The sequence below is a fragment of the Nerophis lumbriciformis genome, linkage group LG17 (genome assembly GCF_033978685.3).
Source record: "Nerophis lumbriciformis linkage group LG17, RoL_Nlum_v2.1, whole genome shotgun sequence".
NCBI lineage: Eukaryota > Metazoa > Chordata > Actinopteri > Syngnathiformes > Syngnathidae > Nerophis > Nerophis lumbriciformis.
This window is the reverse complement of record NC_084564.2, coordinates 32826367-32848986: the sequence shown is the minus strand read 5'-3', so window position 1 is coordinate 32848986 and position 22620 is coordinate 32826367. Positions and strand designations below refer to the sequence as shown.

The 22620-nt window shown below is 38.5% G+C and overlaps 1 protein-coding gene across 4 annotated transcripts in view; it reads right to left on the bottom strand.

Annotated features, from left to right (window-relative positions):
• The window catches only part of nectin1b (nectin cell adhesion molecule 1b), a 211817-nt gene that overhangs the window by 112629 nt on the left and 76568 nt on the right, over positions 1 to 22620 (bottom strand). Inside the window, exon 6 of one of the 4 annotated variants that reach the window (XM_061973113.2) lies at positions 500 to 5751. The exons of the other annotated variants lie outside the window; for them this stretch is intronic. Within the exon in view, the coding sequence (XP_061829097.1) occupies positions 5246 to 5751 (506 nt within the window). The 3' untranslated portion in view covers positions 500 to 5245. Of the gene's footprint in view, positions 1 to 499; positions 5752 to 22620 lie in introns of those variants that run through there. 4 annotated transcript variants of the gene reach the window in all.

Below are 22620 nucleotides of genomic sequence, written 5' to 3'. Positions count from 1 at the left end.
TGCATCGCATCTCATAAGCTTGACAACACACTGTGTCCAATATTTTCACAAAGATCAAATTATCATATTTTTGGTTCATCTAATAGTTAAAACAAATTTACATTATTGTAATCAGTTGATAAAACATTGTCCTTTACAATTATAAAAGCTTTTTACAAAAATCTACTACTCTGCTTGCATGTCAGCAGACTGGGGTAGATTCTGCTGAAATCCTATGTATTGAATGAATAGAAAATCATTTTGAATCGGGAAAAAATAGTTTTTGAATCGAGAATCGTGTTGAATTGAAAAAAAAAAATCGATTTTGAATCGAATCATGACCCCAAGAATCGATATTGAATCGAATTGTGGGACACCCAAAGATTCACAGCCCTAATATATATATATATATATATATATAAAGTATATTATGTATTTATTGTTTCTATGAATGGATGTGTCTTTCTGCTACTGGACACTTGAGTTTCCCTATTGTACGCGATCAATAAAGTTTCTGGCAAATCAAAATCAATCAAACCCCTTTTTGTTTCACTTCCTGTTGACAACCTGGCAACCAATCAGAGAGCAGAGTGACGTCAGGTGGTTTGAGGTTTGTAGAAAACATAAACCACAAACAACAATGGAAGACTTGAAGTAATGTCATGTATTTTAATGACAGGGTGCAATTTTAATAATGAGAATTAATGCGAGCTAATGAGTCAACATTTGTGATCACTAAGACACAAAGACCTTATTTAATAAGTAATTTAATGCGTCAAACAAATACAAGTCACTTCACTGAGTCATCACAATTTCAACAATGATTTTATAACACAAATATACATTCACACAACATGGACACACCAGGAAGGCGACACCTAGTGGTCAGACTGCACTGGACGCTGACCTTTGAGTATTCTCTCAACCTATGTACACTTTTTACAGCACAATGTCACACAAAATACAAAATCTGGTTTAGGATGAAGTCAAGTCATAATCATTCATATTATAATTTTTATTATATTGTTATGTTTATTATGATTATATTTTTTATTATTATTATTACTATTTGTATTATTATTATCATTTGTATTATTATTATTATTATCATCATTACTATTATCACTAGTCCAGGGTGTACCCCGCCTTCCACCCAAATACAGCTGGGATAGGCTCCAGCACCCCCCGCGACACCGAAAGAGACAAGCGTTAGAAAATGGATGGATGGAAATGGATCAAAGTGGAAAAACATCAAGCAGCAAACCTGTCGCTTTGTGCTTCAACCACTAGGGGCAGTGTTGTTAAACCTGTCACTGACTGACCACTAGCAGTGCTGTGCTAGCATCACTGACTGACCACTAGCACAGTTGTGCTAGCATCACTGACTGACCACTAGCAGCGTTGTGCTAGCGTCACTGACTGACCACTAGCAGCATTGTGCTAGCGTCACTGACCGACCACTAGCAGTGTTGTGCTAGCGTCACTGACCGACCACTAGCAGCGTTGTGCTAGCATCATTGACCGACCACTAGCAGCGTTGTGCTAGCATCAAATGACTGACCGCTAGCAGCATTGTGCTAGTGTCACTGACCGACCACTAGCAGCGTTGTGCTAGCGTCACTGACCGACCACTAGCAGCGTTGTGCTAGCGTCACTGACCGACCACTAGGGGCAGCGTTGTGCTAGGGTCACTGACCGACCACTAGGGGCAGCATTGTACTAGCATCACTGACCAATCACTAGGGGCAGCGTTGTGCTAGCGTCACTGACTGACCACTAGGGGCATCATTGTGCTAGCGTCACTGACTGACCACTAGCAGTGTTGTGTTAGCGTCACTGACTGACCTTTAGCAGCGTTGTGTTAGCGTCACTGACCGACCACTAGGGGCAGCATTGTGCTAGCGTCACTGACTGAACACTAAGGGCAGCATTGTGCTAGCGTCAAAGACTGACCAGTAGGGGCAGCATTGTGCTAGCGTCACTGACTGACCACTAGGGGCAGCATTGTGCTGGCGTCACTGACTGACCACTAGGGGCAGCATTGTGCTAGCGTCAAAGACTGACCACTAGGGGCAGCATTGTGCTAGCGTCACTGACTGACCACTAGGGGCAGCATTGTGATAGCGTCACTGACCGACCTTTAGCAGCGTTGTGCTAGCGTCACTGACCGACCACTAGGGGCAGCATTGTGCTAGCGTCACTGACTGACCACTAGGGGCATCATTGTGCTAGCGTCAATGACTTGTGCTTCCAAAAGTGTTTAGGCACTCAATAATTCACCAAAACATGTAAACACAAAAACTGCTTTCATCAAAACAAACTTTTCAGCCGACTTTCAACAGAAGTAGAAAAAAAAAAAAAACACTTTGTCAAATTGTGATTTAAAAGCCGACATGATTTAAAAAGAATAAAAACGTTTCCGTTACTTTGACTAATTTTCCTCGTATTTGCACATTTTTATTTGTGATGATCATTTCTATTGTGCAATAATTTCTTCTTTAGAAGCAGAGGAAGAGTTTGTTTTCAAAACAAACCCTGCGGCCGATAAATATCCCTAATATGGATACTGGTGTGGCTGTTGTATCACATCGATACGAGTGGGATGGAATCGATAAATATCCCTAATGTGGATACTGGTGTGGCTATTGTATCACATCGATACGAGTGGGATGGAATCGATAAATATCCTTAACATGGATACTGGTGTGGCTATTGTATCACATCGATACGAGTGGGATGGAATCGATACTTTTGCTGCAATTTTTCTTATGTACTTGAATTTTCTCTCAGAGAACATGTGACCATCCTCGCTCTGAGGCGCACGTAGCCTCTCCCCCTCCATGTGTTGTTGTTGTAATGTTGATATTATTGTTACATTGTTGACTTTTCCCTCCAACAAGTGTGAGTCTCATCAAGGATTCATTCATTCATTCTTTCTGCTTGTTGTATTTACTTCAAGAAACGTTTTCTTTCTTGACAAATTTCACAAAGTTCTCCAATAAAGTCTTGGAATGGATATCAGCGATACCGTGTTTACTTGGTATTGACTCCAAGTATTGCCCACCCCCACTGATAAGGCTTGATGTGTTGACGCGTGATGCTCTCTTCTCCTGGAACAGCCAGGTGATGGACGCCATCTTTGTTTACAGTAAACACCAAGCATGAAAGAAGGTGTTATTCAATTTGACAAAAAAACACTTTTTTAACTTGGATTATGCGTTCAGGAATAAAAAGACAAAGAAAAATCAATCGTTGGTTTCAAAATAAAGGAAAGAAGCAGCAGGCAAAATATTTGGCTAAATGTCTGAATTCCCTTTTTTTCTTTTGCAGTCTTGCTTGCGAGAATTAATGCCAACAACACGTACCCCTACCCCACACCCCCCAACAAACAGACGCTGTGAAACATAAAAATATTAAAAAAAACATTCAAATATAAAAAACATTCAAACTTGAAAAAAAACATACAAGCGTAAAAAACATAAAAACGTAAAAAAAAAAACATAAAATAACATAAAAACATAAAAAGGAAAAAAAAATAAAAACATAAAAAACATAAAAAAGAAAAAAAACACATACAAACTTAAAATCATTAAAACATTAAAAAACATAAAAACATAACAAACATAAAAAAGCAAAACAACATCAAAACATAAAAAAAACATAAAAAGTAAATCAAAAATTAAAAAACAAAAACAAAAAAAACGAAAACGAAAACACAAAAAACAACAACATGACAAACAAAAACATAATTAGCAAACATTGACCTTTTCCTTTTCCTGCTAAATGTCACAACACATGTTTATTCTCACTTGGAGGTCACATATCCTAACTCAATAAAAACAAACAAAGTACAAAAACAAAACAAAGAGACAAAAACAAATCAATTCCAGCGTCTGCATTGTTTTTTCTCCTTTCTGCAAAATGTTTGATTACAAAAATATTATTTTGAAAACATCTCAATCATCAAAACATCTAAATCATTAAAAATAAGATTATAAAAAACATGGCAATGATTTGGCAAAACAGAAATTCAGTGTTGGACTTTTCACAAGTGGCAGTCTTTTATATGTCATACAGAGCATGTGTGTGTGTGTGTTTTATATGTCATCCAGAGCATGTGTGTGTGTGTTTTATATGTCGTACAGAGCAAGTGTGTGTGTGTGTTTTATATGTCATACAGAGCATGTGTGTGTGTGTTTTATATGTCATACAGAGCTTGTGTGTGTGTGTTATATGTCATACAGAGCATGTGTGTGTGTGTGTTTTATATGTCATCCAGAGCATGTGTGTGTGTGTTTTATATGTCGTACAGAGCAAGTGTGTGTGTGTGTTTTATATGTCATACAGAGCATGTGTGTGTGTCTGTTTTATATGTCATACATAGCATGTGTGTGTATGTGTGTGTGTTTTATATGTCATACAGAGCATGTGTGTGTGTGTGTTTTATATGTCATACAGAGCATGTGTGTGTGTGTGTTTTATATGTCATACAGAGCATGTGTGTGTGTGTTTTATATGTCATACAGAGCATGTGTGTGTGTGTGTGTGTGTTTTATATGTCATACAGAGCATGTGTGTGTGTGTGTGTGTGTTTTATATGTCATACAGAGCATGTGTGTGTTTTATATGTCATACAGAGCATGTGTGTGTGTTTTATATGACATACAGAGCATGTGTGTGTTTTATATGTCATACAGAACATGTGTGTGTTTTATAAGTCATACAGAGCATGTGTGTGTTTTATATGTCATACAGAGCGTGTGTGTGTGTTTTATATATCATACAGAGCATGTGTGTGTGTGTTTTATATGTCATACAGAGCTTGTGTGTGTGTGTTTTATGTCATACAGAGCATGTGTATGTTTGTGTTTTATATGTCATACAGAGCATGTGTGTGTGTGTGTGTTTTATATGTCATACAGAGTATGTGTGTGTGTGTGTTTTGTATGTCATACAGAGCATGTGTGTGTGTGTGTGTGTGTTTGTTTTATATGTCACACAGAGCATGTGAGTGTATGTGTGTGTTTTATATGTCATACAGAGCATGTGTGTGTGTGTGTGTGTGTGTGTTTTATATGTCATACAGAGCATGTGTGTGTGTGTGTGTGTGTGTGTGTGTGTGTGGTTGTGCGCGTGTGCTGACATCAGTTTGTCCAGTCGGGTGACACGGGTCCAAAGGTGGGGGAGGGAGGGGGGTGAGAGTGGGGGAGGGGTGCAGTGCGGGTGGTGACGAGGAGGCGGCGGCGCGTGAGGCCGGGGGCGGAGCCTACACGTACCACTCCTTCTTGGAGATGACGGAGCCGTCGGTCTGCGAGATCATGTCGTCGCTGACTTCTTGTCGGGGGTCGTACTGGAAGGCCAGAGTCCGCTGGTCGTAGTCTCCGCCCTCGTCCACCGTAAAGTAGGGCCTCTTCAGCTCCTCCCCCTCGCCCTCGTCACCCGCCGTCTGCGAGGGCTTCTTGTCCTCCTCGTCCTCCTCGTCCTCGGGGTAGTGCAGGCCGCCAGGGGGCGGGGCCTTGCCGTTGCCTAGCACCTGCATCTTGGTGCTGTAGTTGCCCTTGAAGGTGCGCTGGCGGCGACGCACCAACACCCACAGCGCCACGGCGGCCACGGCCAACAGGGCCACGCCCCCCACCGCCACCCCGATGGCCACATTTGTGTAGTCCTGCTCCTGCGCCGCATCGTCGCCCCCCACCACCACCACGATGGCCCCACCCGTGTAGTCCTGCTCCTGCGCCGCATCGTCGCCCCCCGCGGGTTTTCTAGGGGATTCTGGGTAGGAAAAGACAGACGGAGGGGGCGTGTCAGTGCTCAGGTGGGAGGAGGTGAGGTTGTGCAGGAAGGAAGGAAGGAAGGAAGGAAGGAAGGAAGGAAGGAGGCCAGGACGGGAAAAGAAAGCAGGCCCCGCCCACAACACATGCACGGAGAGGCAGGACTCATGCACGAGCACGGAGAAGTTGTCAAAAGACCAAAAGGTGAGCATCAAACTTCCTTCCCAGTTCTTTTGAGCAAACACAAAACTGCTGACATCAAAGCACGCCCAAATTAGGACACAGCACGCTTCCTGTCTCACCCTTAACTTGCCACACACACTTCCTGTTGGTGTCCCAACACTTTTGCTAAATGTTGTACATGACAATCAATATTTCATCAGTTGCAGTATCAATAATCAATACTTCATCAGTTGCAGCATCAATAATCAATATTTCATCAGTTGCAGCATCAATAATCAATATTTCATCAGTTACAGTATCAATAATTATTATTTGATCATTTGCAGTATCAATAATTATCATTTGATCATTTGCAGTATCAATAATCAATATTTGATCAGTTGCAGTATCAATAATCAATATTTGATCAGTTGCAGTATCAATAATCATTATTTGATCAGTTGCAGTATCAATAATTGTTATTTCATCAGTTGCAGTATCAATAATCAATATGTCATCAGTTGCAGCATCAATAATCATTATTTGATCAGTTGCAGTATCAATAATCAATATTTCATCAGTTGCAGTACCAATAATTATTATTTGATCAGTTGCAGTATCAATAATCAATATTTGATCAGTTGCAGTATCAATAGTCAATATTTCATCAGTTGCTGCATCAATAATCATTATTTGATCAGTTGCAGTATCAATAATCAATATTTCATCAGTTGCAGTATCAATAATCAATATTTCATCAGTTACAGTGTCAATAATCAATATGTCATCAGTTGCATTATCAATAATTATTATTTGATCAGTTGCAGTATCAATAATCAATATTTCATCAGTTGCAGTATCAATAATCAATAGTTCATCAGTTACAGTATCAATAATCAATATGTCATCAGTTGCAGTATCAATAATCATTATTTAATCAGTTGCAGTATCTATAATCATTATTTGATCAGTTGCAGTATCAATAATCAATATGTCATCAGTTTAAGTATCAATAATCATTATTTGATCAGTTGCAGTATCAATAATCATTATTTGATCAGTTGCAGTATCAATAATCAGTATTTGATCAGTTGCAGTATCAATAATCATTGGAATATTTCCTGCTAATAAAAGTGATCAGCCGTTGCCATAGCAACAGGAAGCTTGATTCCTAACATAACACGGTGATGAACAGCACGTGGGCGGAGTCACACATCTCTCGCCATAGGTCATGTGACGTGTAGGAGCCATCAGCGCGCTAGCTTCTACTAGCCATCAGCGCGCTAGATGCTACCTAGCCATCAGCGCGCTAGCTTCTACCTAGCCATAAGCGCACTAGATGCTACATAGCCATCAACACGCTAGCTGCTACCTAGCCATCAGCACACTAGCTGCTACCTAGCCATCAGTGTACTAGCTTCTACCTAACCATCAGCACGCTAGATGCTACCTAGCCATCAGCACGCTAGCTTCTACCTAGTCATCAGCACGCTAAATGCTACCTAGCCATCAGCACGCTAGCTTCTACCTCGCCATCAGCGCGCTAGCTGCTGCCTAGCCATCAGCATGCTAGCTGCTACCTAGCCATCAGTGCGCTAGCTGCTACCTAGCCATCAGCGCATTAGCTTCTACCTAGCCATTAGTGCCCTAACTTCTAACGAGCCATCAGTGCGCTAACTGCTACCTAGCCATCAGCGCGCTAGCTGCTACTTAGCAATCAACATGCTAGCTTCTACCTAGCCATCAGCACACTAGCTGCTTCTGCAGGAAATAAGCAGTATCAGCGTGCAGAGTTGTAATATAATTACAATTTCAAATATTAGTATTCAAATATTTGTACAGCAGTAATAAAAATACTCATAATCCCAAATACTCATGAATATAAAGTACATAACAAAATATCTTGAATATGAAGTATGTAACAAATACTCATGAATATGAAGTACTTGACAAATACTCATGAATATAAAGTACTTGACAAATACTCATGAATATAAAGTACTTGACAAACACTCATGAATATGAAGTATTTGACAAATACTCATGAATATGACAAAAGCTAACGATGCAAACAGTGCTAACAGCTAGCATGGACGCTACAAAGAAAGTGTATGTCAACATCAGTATTAGTAAACAACATCAGTATTAGTAAACAACTTCAGTATGAGTAAACAACATCAGTAGTAGTAAACATCAGTATTAGTAAAAACATCAGTATTAGTTAACAACTTCAGTATTAGTAAACAACTTTAGTATTAGTAAACAACTTTAGTATTAGTAAACAACTTTAGTATTAGTAAACAACATCAATATTAGTAAACGACATCAGTATTAGTAAACGACTTCAGTATTAGTCAACATCAGTAGTAGTAAACAACATCAGTATTAGTAAGCAACATCAGTATTAGTAAACAACATCAGTAGTAGTAAACACCATCCGTATTAGTAAACAACATCCGTATTAGTAAACATCAGTAGTAGTAAACAACATCAGTATTAGTAAACAACTTTAGTATTAGTAAACAAAATCAGTATTAGTAAACAACATCAGTAGTAGTAAACAACATCAGTAATAGTAAACAACATCAGTAGTAGTAAACACAAACTTATTTTGTGTATTTTTGTCATGAAAAGATGTAAAAAGTGAAGTGAATAATATGTATAAAAGTGTTATAGTAATAAAAGTATTGATTATATTCATAAAAGTAATACAAGTATTGATTACATATATAAAAAGTAATATACGTATTTATTATATTTATAAAAGTAATACAAGTATTTAATTATATCTATAAAAGTATTAATTATATTTATACAAGTAATACAAGTATTGAATGATATTCATACAACTAATACAGGTATTGATTATATTTATAAAAGTAATGAACATATTAAATTATATTTATAAATGTACAAAACTTATTGATTGCATTTATAAAAGTAATACAAGTGCTGAATGATATTTATAAAAGCAATACAATTATTTAATAATAATTATACAAGTAATACAATTATTAAATAGTATTTATACAAGAAATAAAAGTATGTGATGTTATTGATTACATGTTAACAAGGTGATGTTATTGATTACATGTTAACAAAGTGATGTTATTGATTGCATGTTAACAAAGTGATGTTATTGATTACATGGTAACAAAGTGATGCTATTGATTACATGGTAACAAAGTGATGCTATTGATTACATGTTAACAAAATGATGTTATTGATTACATGTTAACAAAGTGATGTTATTGATTACATGTTAACAAGGTGATGTTATTGATTACATGTTAACAAAGTGATGTTATTGATTACATGTTAACAAGGTGATGTTTTTGAATACATGTTAACAAGGTGATGTTATTGATTACATGTTAACAAGGTGATGTTATTGAACATGTTAACAAGGTAGTACTATTGATTACATGTTAACAAGGTAATGTTATTGATTACATGTTAACAAGGTGATGTTATTGATTACATGTTAACAAGGTGATGTTATTGATTACATGTTAACAAGATAATGTTATTGATTACATGTTAACAAGGTGATGTTATTGATTACATGTTAACAAGGTGATGTTATTTATTACATGCTAACAAAATGATGTTATTGATTACATGCTAACAAAGTGATGTTATTGATTACATGTTAACAAAGTGATGTTATTGATTACATGTTAACAAAGAGATGTTATTGATTACATGTTAACAAGGTGATGTTATTGATTACATGTCAACAAGGTGATGTTATTGATTACATGTTAACAACGTGATGTTATTGATTACATGTTAACAAGGTGATGTTATTGATTACATGTTAACAACGTGATGTTATTGATTACATGTTAACAAAGTGATGTTATTGATTACATGCTAAAAGGTGATGTTATTGATTACATGTTAACAAGGTGATGTTATTGATTACATGTTAACAAAGGGATGTTATTGATTACATGTTAACAAGGTAATGTTATTGATTACATGTTAACGAGGTGATGTTATTGATTATATACGCAGAAGAAAGGTGACAAGCGAACACGAGCAGACTTTGAAAGGACGGCCTACAAGTGTAGTCATGGTCTTAACGCGGTGCTGTCCGAACACGTCCGCTCAGCGCGTCACATTCCGATCCCACGCAGAGGCTGACATGTCGAGACAAGATGGCGGTTGAAAGGGGAGTGCAGACCGAGATCATGTGACTCACATTAAAGAGCGACTTGCAGACGTGACGAGTGGAAAACGAAGAGATGGTAATTACTATTATTAATGTTAATAGCAGTACTCTTGGTCAATGATAAACATCACACGCAAATATGTCTTCAAAGAAATGATGCATATTCTGCTCAAATATGACATTGATTCCATGTTGTTGTTTAAAAGAAGTTATAAAGTTAGTTGTGCTTTGAGTATATTTATACTTTTATTCAAATAACCTTTAAGGGTCTGACCTACTAAAAGTTTGTGTGGACTGAAACAAACTGATAAGTACAATAATCCTTTCACACTAAAGTCAGCAAGTACTTAAAGTCCACACATAGGTTGGAATGTTGGAGATGAGAACATGGATGTAGAGCAAATGAGTATCTCCATGGTGAAAGCAGCCGAACACACAAAAGCATCATTTAAATAGTTATTCATTGTACACACAGTCTTAGTAGATCACACCCATTAATAGTACACACCAGAGGTAGGACCAAGTCATTGCTTTGCAAGTCACAAGTAAGTCTCAAGTCTTTGCCCTCAAGTCAAGTCCCGAGTCAAGACAGGCAAGTCCCGAGTCAAGTCCCGAGTCAAGTCCAAAGTCAAGACTGGAAAGTCTCAAGTCAAGTCCCAAGTCCTGCATTTTGAGTTTCGAGTCCTTTCAAGTCCTTTTAACCACAGACTAATATATTTACACAGATTGTGTATGCTTTTAAAACGCTGTATTTATTTATTAAAACAAGTGCATTTGAAATTGCAGGAAAAAAAATAGTGCTGACATTGCACTTCATAATAGCACTATTAACCAGTAATTTTAAACATTTAACTCATTCCTTTACAGAATAAACACATTTGCAAAAACAAGTGCAACTGTACTTATTTGTACAAAAGTGTTAACATTGTATTTCCATGGCATATTGCATTGTAACTAGTTCCACAGCAGTTGATATCCTGTTCTTACCTTATATCATTGATCTCATCTCATACTGTATGTGTTTTTATGTGTGCGTACACATGAAAAACATAACAAATACATGAAAAAAACAATGAACAGAGTTGTACTTTCAGTGCCCTATGCAATATGTACACATATTCTTAACATAGTATACATTTTAACTGACCTTTATTTGACTATGTTTGTCTTTTTGTAGGTGGCTAAAATACGCGGTGCTGCTGACCGCCGTCTAACGTTATGTTACTGTGTGTGATACATTGACTATAGTAACATTATGTGTAGGTACCTCATGAAACCCTGCTTAAAAAAATCACTTGACAAAAAGTATGAATAAGGTAGCAAACTGCAGTGGACGCAACATATTGCAGTGTTTGCAATGACGTTATAACCATAGACATCTTATAAGTAGACGCAGCATTGGTTGCTGTGACGTGAGCAATTTGGCCGCCATCTTGAAGTGGTGACGAGGAGCCGGCGAGCAGCCTAAACTGACAGTTGACAGGTAGAAAACAAAGATGCCGGGCTGGTGTTCAGCGTTTTCCTACTCAAATGAGCGGACTGTTGAAAATAGGAATCGGGGGATTACTTTTCACAAGTAAGATTTAACATTAATGTACTATTGGTTGTATTTTATGAAAATAATATTATCACAGAGTTGAGAAGGAGCAAAGATCTTCAATATTTTTATGTGAAAATCACAAAGAAATCTTCTGGGGGAGGATGACCCCCCTACATGGGTTTGGTTTACAAACTTTCTGCCCCACCTAAAACAAAATTCACCAGCCACCACTGATTATGATGCATTCTCATTTTAGGCAAAATATAAGACAATACTTTCTTTACAGTATAATTGTAACCAGGAATAAGTCTTCAAGTAACAATATTCAAATAATAACATTGTTGGGTAAAACAGCATTTGGTTTTATTCTGAATCCAGTGAAACCGATTGGTGGTTTTAGCTGATATAACGACTTTCAGGTGTTTATATATGTTTAAGTATTTGGCAGACGCTTTTATCCAAAGAGACATACATAAAAAATACATATATAACAATCACTGTAAACATTATAATTTAAGGGAAGAATGTAATACAAAATATCAATACAAAGTGTCAAGATAGAATAAACTCTCTGCTGCTGCAGCAACAGAGATACAGTCTACAGGTCCCTAAGATATATAGCTATCTAATGTATTCATATATTGTTTATGTAGGATATACGCATGTATATATAACCTAATCATATTGTTTCTTCAATTTAAAAATAGCTGACCGTTTTTTTCCCCCTTCCCTGGGATTATATTCCCAGTTTTGATCTCGGACGTCTGGTCACTTATAGCGTATAAGAATATTATATTACTGTTAAGCAAACTATGAATAATAAAACACGCCAAAACATGTGTCCGTTATTATAGCTACACGTATGACAAAAAAGTGCGTGAAAATCTGGTATTTAGTGAGGTAAAATTAATTAAATGCGCTGACAGTTAATTGTTCCTGCCAAATGAATTGCACTGAGTGGAGCGGATCACCACTCCAAGATGGCGGCCCCGCGTCTCGTCTGTGCCAGTAGGCAGTAGCGCTCGATGCTGCGTCTACTTATAAGATGTCTATGGTTATAACGTTAGCAGTGAGTTTACAGCCTCACTGATTTAACTACACAGCAAATAAAAGTCACGTTACTTAGCCAATAAACGTTATTTTACATTCAAAACTTACCCTTCTTTGTACAACTTCTAATGTCGAACGAAGTTGGAAGTTTTTGCGTCTCCGTCTGCAATATTCGAACTGCGTGATTTGCATACGGCAATTAGTTTTTTGTTGACCAAGTCGTAGTTTTTATACCCGGACGAAACCAACTTTGGCATAATTGTTTCTCACTGGCACGTTGTTTCACAACTCTTGTTCATTGGTTCTCCTGCAATTTGATTGGATGAATGCTGTGTGATGAAAACAACGTAGATCTAATTTGATTGGCTATTGTACTGAGAGCACACCAGCTGACAGGAACAACACGCTGATAGACACAGATGTAGAAAATTAAAGATACAGAGCGCTCCCAAATAACTTTTTAAGCTTTGGGTTTTGGGGAAAGTAGCAAGTCATGTCAAGTCAAAAGGCTCAAGTCCAAGTGAAGTCACAAGTCATTGATGTTAAAGTCTAAGTCGAGTTGCAAGTCTCTTTACATTTTGTCAAGTCGAGTCTAAAGTCATCAAATTCATGACTCGAGTCCAAGTCATGTGACTCGAGTCCACACCTCTGGTACACACTACTTTATACTTTGTACACACAGTCTTAGTAGATCACATTCATTAATAGTACACACTACTTTATACTTTGTACACACAGTCTTAGTAGATCACATGCAACACACCCATTAATAGTACACACTACTTTATACACACAAATAATACACACTATTTTATACTTTGTACACACTAATAGTACAAACCCCGTTTCCATATGAGTTGGGAAATTGTGTTAGATGTAAATATAAACAGAATACAATGATTTGCAAATAATTTTCAACCCATATTCAGTTGAATATGCTACAAAGACAACATATTTTATGTTCAAACTGATAACTGATCATTAACTTTAGAATTTGATGCCAGCAACACGTGACAAAGAAGTTGGGAAAGGTGGTAATAAATACTGATAAAGTTAAGGAATGCTCATCAAACACTTATTTGGAACATCCCACAGGTGTGCAGGCTAATTGGGAACAGGTGGGTGCCATGATTGGGTATAAAAACAGCTTCCCAAAAAATGCTCAGTCTTTCACAAGAAAGGATGGGGCGAGGTACACCCCTTTGTCCACAACTGCGTGAGCAAATAGTTAAACAGTTTAAGAACAACGTTTCTCAAAGTGTAATTGCAAGGAATTTAGGGATTTCAACATCTATGGTCCATAATATCATCAAAAGGTTCAGAGAATCTGGAGAAATCATTCCACGTAAGCGGCATGGCCGGAAACCAACATTGAATGACCGTGACCTTCGATCCCTCAGACGGCACTGTATCAAAAACCGACATCAATCTCTAAAGGATATCACCACATGGGCTCAGGAACACTTCAGAAAACCACTGTCACTAAATACAGTTTGTCACTACATCTGTAAGTGCAAGTTAAAGCTCTACTATGCAAAGCGAAAGTCATTTATCAACAACATCCAGAAACGCCGCCGGCTTCGCTGGGCCCGAGATCATCTAAGATGGACTCATGCAAAGTTCAAAAGTGTTCTGTGGTCTGACGAGTCCACATTTCAAAATGTTTTTGGAAATATTTGACATCCTGTCATCTGGACCAAAGGGGAAGCGAAACATCCAGACTGTTATCGACGCAAAGTTCAAAAGCCAGCTTCTGTGATGGTATAGGGGTGCATTAGTGCCCAAGGCATGGGCAACTTACACATCTGTGAAGGCATCATTAATGCTGAAAGGTACATACAGGTTTTGGAACAACAAATGCTGCCATCTAAGCGGCGTCTTTTTCATGGACGCCCCTGCTTATTTCAGCAAGACAATGCCAAGCCACATTCAGCACGTGTTACAACAGCGTGGCTTTGTAAAAAAAAAAGAGTGCAGGTACTTTCCTGGTCCGCCTGCAGCCCAGACCTGTCTCCCATCGAAAATGTGTGGCGCATTATGAAGCGTAAAATACGACAGCGGAGACCCCGGACTGTTGAACGACTGAAGCTCTACATAAAACCAGAATGGGAAAGAATTCCACTTACAAAGCTTCAACAATTAGTTTCCTCAGTTCCCAATTGTTTATTGAGAGTTGTTAAAAGAAAAGGTGATGTAACACAGTGGTGAAAATGCCCTTTCCCAACTACTTTGGCACGTGTTGCAGCCATGAAATTCTAAGTTAATTATTATTTGCAAAAAACAAAAAAAAGTTTATGAAATTGAACATCAAATATCTTGTCTTTGTAGTGCATTCAATTGAATATGGGTTGAAAAGGATTTTCAAATGATTGTATTCCGTTTATATTTACATCTAACACAATTTCCCAACTCATATGGAAACGGGGTTTGTACTTACTACTTTATACGTTGTACGCACTAATAGTACACTCTATTTTATACTTTGTACACACCAATAGTAGAGATTATTTTATACTTAGAACACACTAATAGTACACACTATTTTATACTTTCTACACACCAATAGTAGAGACAATGTTGTACTTTGTACACACTAATAGTACACACTATCTTATATTATGTACACACTAACAGTACACACTATTGTATACTTTGTACACACTAAGCACACACACTACTTTAAACTTTGTATACACTCATAGTACACATTATCTTATATTATGTACACACTATTTTATACTTTGTACACACTAATCGTGCACACTATATTATTTTATGTACACACCATTTTATACTTTGTACACACCAATAGTACACACTGTTTTATACTTTGAACACACTAATAGTACACACTATTTTATACTATGTACACACTAATAGTACACACTATGTTATACTTTCTAAACACTTATAGTACACAATGTTTTATACCATGTAGTAGAGTTGTACGGTATACTGGTATTAGTACGCAATACTAATTACTAATTTTTGGTGCTATACCGCCTCTAAAAAGTATCATTACAAGTACCATTATCACTGCAGGACGAGGAATAGCTAAACATGCTTCACTACACACCGTAGGAGGATACAATACCTCACCGGCATCACAATGTAAACAAATGCCATGGGTGGATCTACACCTGACATCCACTGTATTGATAACAAGTACAAGAGCGTATCTAGTTGATACTACTATGATTACATCGATATTTCTTAACATCACAAAATCTTCTTTCGTTTTTGAAAAATTCATATTATGTTTATAAAGTCAGTAAATACGTCCCTGGACACATGAGGACTTTGAATATTACCAATGTATGATCCTGTAACTACTTAGTATCAAATAGATACCTAAATGTGTGGTATCATCCAAAACTAAAGTATCAAAGAAGAGAAGAATAAGTGGTTATTACATTTTAACAGAAGTGTAGATAGAACATGTTAAAAGAGAAAGTAAGCAGATATTAACAGTAAATGAACAAGTAGATTAATAATTAATTTTTACAGTTCGTCCTTCATAATGTAGACAAAATAATAGGTAGATAAATGACACAATATGTTACTGCATACGTCAGCAGACTAATTAGGAGTCTTTGTTTGTTTACTTACTACTAAAAGACAAGTTGTCTAGTATGTTCACTATTTTATTTAAGGACTAAATTACAATAATCATATGTTTCATGTACCTTAACATTTTTTGTTACAATAAAGACAATAATAAACATTTTTGGGGGTCCCCTCTATTTAGAAAAGTATCGAAATAATTTTGGTACCGGTAGTGAAGTTAAGTGAATTATATTTATATAGCGCTTTTCTCTAGTGACTAAAAGCACTTTTACTTAGTGAAAGCCAATATCTAAGTTCCATTTAAAGCAGTGTGGGTGGCACTGGGAGCAGGTGGGTAAAGTGTCTTGCCCAAGGACACAACGGCAGTGACTAGGATGGCGGAAGCTGGGATCGAACCTGGAACCCTCAAGTTGCTGGCACAGCCACTCTACCATCGAGCTATACCGCCCCCATAGCGGTACCAAAATATTGGTATTGGGACAACACTACTTAGTACTTGATATTTCCATCTTAGTAGATCAGACCCAAAGCGTTCACAACCTTGGATTGTAAGTGTGGAAGTCAAATATGATTTGTTATGATATGTTATGTTATTGTCTGTTATTAAATGTTATATAAGTATAGGTTGTTTAATAATAATGATAAAAATAGAACAAAACTATATAAAAATAGGTCAATACGAACTACTTATATTTAAATGTATGTAAAACATTTTTAGCATTCCAAAAATATTTATATGAATCATCAACAATTATGCAAATGATATGAGCAGCTAATATTGGCCATGCCCCTCGAAACCCTGATAACAATAATCATAATAATAATCATAATAAAAATCATAACAATAATCATAACACCAATAATAACAATAATCATACTAATAATCATAATCATAATTATAATAATAATCATAATAATAAATGTGTCATAAAAACATCATTAGGTGTCATTTGTCAATAAAATAAGTCAAATACTTTTTAAACATCTGAACTCTTTAAATACTTTTTATTCATTCATGCTATTCTTTAGTTTGAGACAATCATCTTAACTAGATGTTTTTGTTATAGACTGTATTGATATTATTGATTGCTATTGTAAAATGAAATGATTTGTAATACAAACGTTTGTAAAAGAAATACTATTTTCAACATGTTTCTTCTCCAGGAAAAGCCTGAGGAGGAGGAGAAGATGTTGAAACATGAACACGCTGAGACTAAAGAGGCAGCTTGCGGAATGTCAGAGAACATGCACACCCGTCTTTGTAAACATCTTCAAAAGACATCGCCTACAGCCGTGCTGATGCTAACAAACAGCCGCTATTGACCTACAGCCATGCTAATGGTAACAAATAGAAGCTAATGACCTACAGCCATGCTGATGCTAACAAACAGCCGCTAATGACCTACAGCCGTGCTAATGCTAACAAACAGCCGATAAAGACCTACAGCTTTGCTAATGCTACCAAATAGAAGCTAATGACCTACATCATTGCTAATGCTAGCAAATAGCAGCTAATTACATGTATAAACACAGCTATGCTAATGCTAACAAACAGCTGCTATTGACCTACAGCCATGCTCATGCTAACAAATAGAAGCTAATGACCTACAGTATTGCTAATGCTAGCAAATAGCAGCTAATGATATGTATAAACACAGCCATGCTAATGCTAGCAAATAAAAGCTAATGGCATGTATAAACACAGCCATGCTAATGCTAACAAACAGCAGCTAATGAAGATTGTAAACACAGCCAGACTAATGCTAACAAACAGCAGCTAATGAAGATTGTAAACACAGCCAGACTAATGCTAACAAACAGCAGCTAATGAAGAGTGTAAACACAGCCATGCTAAAGCTAACAAACAGCAGCTAATGAAGAGTGTAAACACAGCTACGCTAATGCGAACAAACAGCAGCTAGTAAAAAGTGTAAACACAGCCATGCTAATGCTACAAAATAGCATCTAATGACAGGTGTGAACAAGGGGATGCTAATGCTAAAACAGAGCAGCTAATGACAAGTGTAAACAAAGGGATGCTAATGCTAACAAACAGCAGCTAATGACATGTATAAACATGGCAATGCTAATGCTAAAAAAAGGGCCGCTGATGATAGGTGTAAACAGAGGGATGCTATCGCTAACAACGAGCAGCATTAGCATTGTGGAAAGAAGACGCTGGTCTTTTTCAGGCTGCAGTGCAAACTGGATGTGACGTAAGTATTGGGTCAGCACAAATGTGCACACTTGTGCTCTTTTTCATCTGGCAGCTGCTTTCACTTTCTCTTTTATCACGGACACACGGCACATTGCAGCCGCTAACAACACTCCGTCTAACCTCCTTGATGCCGCTTTAGGACGCGTGACATCAACATCAGAGAGCACGCCAACGCCATCATGGCTGCCGCAACATCGCGTTCAACACACCTGTCTTCTAAAAAACATTCTGTACACACCTGTCCTCTAACAAAGATTCTGTACACACCTGTCTTCTAACAAAGATTCTGTACACACCTGTCTTCTAACAAAATTCTGTACACACCTGTCTTCTAACACAAATTCTGTACACACCTGTCCTCTAACAAAAAACTTGTACACACCTGTCCTCTAACAAAAATTCTGTACACACCTGTCCTCTAACAAACATTCTGTACACACTTGTCCTCTAACAAACATTCTGTACACACCTGTCCTCTAACAAACATTCTGTACACACTTGTCCTCAAACAAACATTCTGTACACACCTGTACCCTAACAAACATTCTGTACACACCTGTCTTCTAACACCTGTCCTCTAACAAACATTCTGTACACACCTGTACCCTAACAAACATTCTGTAAACACCTGTCCTCTAACAAACATTTTGTACACACCTGTACCCTAACAAACATTCTGTACACACCTGTCTTCTAACAAACATTCTGTACAAACCTGTCCTCTAACAAACATTCTGTACACACCTGTCCTCTAACATACATTTTGTACACACCTGTCCTCTAACAAACATTTTGTACACACCTGTCCTCAAACAAACATTCTGTACACACCTGTCCTCTAACAAACATGCTGTACACACCTGTCGTCTAACAAACATTCTGTACACACCGGTCCTCTAACAAACATTATGTACACACCTGTCCTCTAACAAACATTCTGTACACACCTGTCTTCAAACAAACATTCTGTACACATCTGTCTTCTAACAAACATTCTGTACACACCTGTCCTCTAACAAACATTCTGAACACACCTGTCTTCTAACAAACATTCTCTACACACCTGTCCTCTAACAAATATTCTGTACACACCTGTCCTCTAACAAACATTGTATACACACCTGTCCTGTAACAAACATTTTGTACACACCTGTCCCCTAACAAACATTTTGTACACACCTGTCCTCTAACAAACATGTTGTACACACCTGTCCCCTAAGAAACATTCTGTACACACCTGTCTTCTAACAAACATTCTGTACACACCTGTCCTCTAACAAACATTCTGTACACACCTGTCCTCTAACAAACATTCTGTACACACCTGTCCTCTAACAAACATTTTGTACACACCTGTCTTCTAACAAACATTCTGTACACACCTGTCCTCTAACAAACATTATGTACACACCTGTCCTCTAAACAAACATTCTGTACACACCTGTCCTCTAACCAACATTCTGTACACACCTGTCCTCTAACAAACATTTTGTACACACCTGTTTTCTAACAAACATTCTGTACACACCTGTCTTCTAACAAACATTCTGTACACACCTGTCCTCTAACAAACATTCTGTACACACCTGTTTTCTAACAAACATTCTGTACACACCTGTCTTCTAACAAACATTTTGTACACTCCGGTCCTCTAACAAACATTCTGTAAAATTATAAATATTGACATGTTTACATTTTATGTAAAATCATAAATAGTAACATGTTTACAATTCATGTACATTCTTAAATATTGACATGTTTACATTTGATGTAAAATGATAAATTTTGACATGTTTACAATGTATGTAAAATCTTAAATATTGACATGTACCGTATTTTTCGGAGTATAAGTCGCACCGGAGTATAAGTCGCACCTGCCAAAAATGCATAATAAAGAAGGAAAAAAACATATAAAAGTTGCACTGGAAACTTTGAAAAAAACGGTGACTTATAGTCAGAAAAATACAGTAATAATTATTATCAGGGCTGTTAAAATGAACAAGTTAACTGATGATTATTTTAAAATTCTATAATGAGAATAATCTGTTTACAAATATTCATTTGACAGCCCTAATAATAAAATAATCATGTCAAAAATTGTTGACTTATATATACATATATACACATAATGTCATAGCAACTTATAAAAAAGCACTAATAATAAAATAATCATGTCAAATATTGTTGACATCCTTCCATCCATCCATCTTCTTTCGCTTATCTGAGGTGGGGTCGTGGGGGCAGCAGCCTAAGCAGAGAAGCCCAGACTTCCCTCTCCCCAGCCACTTGGTCCAGCTCCTCCCGGTGCATTCCCAGGCCAGCCGGGAATGTCACGTCTTCCCAACGTGTCCTGGGTCTTCCCCGTGGCCTCCTGACCAGATGCCCGAACCACCTCATCTGGCTCCTCTCCATGTGGAGGAGCAGCGGCTTTACTCTGATCTCCCCCAGATGGCAGAGCTTCTCACCCTATCTCTAAGCGAGAGCCCCGCCACCCGAGGAAGGAACTCATTTTGGCCGCTTGTACCCGTGATCTTGTCCTTTCGGTCACAAACCAAAGCTCATGACCATAGGTGAAGATGGGAACGTAGATCGACCAGTAAATTGAGAGCTTCATGAGATCGACAGGCGGATTGGTGCGGCGTCTTCAGTAATGCGGATGCTGTATCAATCCGTTGTGGTGAAGTAGGAGCTCTCCTGTCGATCTCACGATCCACTCTTCTCTCACTCGTGAACAAGACTACGAGGTACATGAACTACTCCACTTGGGGCAAGATCTCCTCCCCAACCCGGAGATGGCACTCCACTCTCTTCCGGGCGAGAACCATGGACTCGTAGTTGGAGGGGCTGATTCTCATCCCAGTCGCTTCACACTCGGCTGCGAACCGATCCAGTGAGAGCTGAAGATCCTGGCCAGATGAAGCCATCAGGACCACATCATCTGCAAAAAGCAGAGACCTAATCCTGCAGCCACCAAACCGGATCCCCTCAGCGCCTTGACTGCGCCTAGAAATTCTGTTCATAAAAGTTATGAACAGAATGGGTGACAAAGGGCAGCCCTGGCGGAGTCCAACCCTCACTGGAAATGTGTCCGACTTACTGCCGGCAATGTGGATCAAACTCTGACACTGATCATACAGAGAGCGGACCGCCACAATCAGACAGTCCGATACCCCATACTCTCTGAGCACTCCCCACAGGACTCCCGGGGTACACGGTCGAATGCCTTCTCCAAGTCCACAAAGCACATGTAGATTGGTTGGGCAAACTCCCACAGCATCCAGGGCCTTAAAGAACTTTGGGAGGATCTCATCCACTCCGACAAGCATTTTAACTACCTCGGCAACCTCAGCCCCAGAAATAGAAGAGCCCACCACAGATTCCCCAGGCACTACTTCCTCATAGGAAGATGTGTTGTTGGGATTGAGGAGGTCTTTGAAGTATTCCCTCCACCGATCCACAACATCCGCAGTCGAGGTCAGCAGAACACCATCTCCACCATACACAGTGTTGACAGTGCACTGCTTCCCCTTCCTGAGGCAGCGGATGGTGGTCGAAAATCACTTCGAAGCTGTCCGGATGTAATTTTCCATGGTTTCCCCGAACTCTTCCCATGTCCGAGTTTTGCCTCCGCGACCGCTGAAGCCGCATACCGCGGTACCTCTTCGCTGCCTCCGGAGTCCTATGAGCCAAACGAACCCGATAGGACTCTTTCTTCAGCTTGACTGCATCCCTCACCACTGGCGGGTTCTAGGATTACCGCCACGAAAGGCACCAACCACCTTGCGACCACAGCTCCAATCGCCCGCCTCGACAATAGAGGTGCGGAACATGGGCCACTCAAACTCAATATCCAGCAACTCCCTTGTGACATATTCAAAGTTCTTCCGGAGGTGGGAATTGAAACTCTCTCTGACAGGAGACTCTGCTAGACGTTCCCAGCAGACCCTCACAATGCGATTGGGCCTGCCAGGTCTGTCCGGCATCCTCCCCCACCATTGCAGCCAACTCACCACCAGGTGGTGATCGGTAGAAAGCTCTGCCTTTCTCTTCACCCGAGTGTCCAAAACATGAGGCCGCAAATCCGATGACACAACTACAAAGTCGATCATGGAACTGCGGCCGAGGGTGTCCTGGTACCAAGTGCACATATGGACAC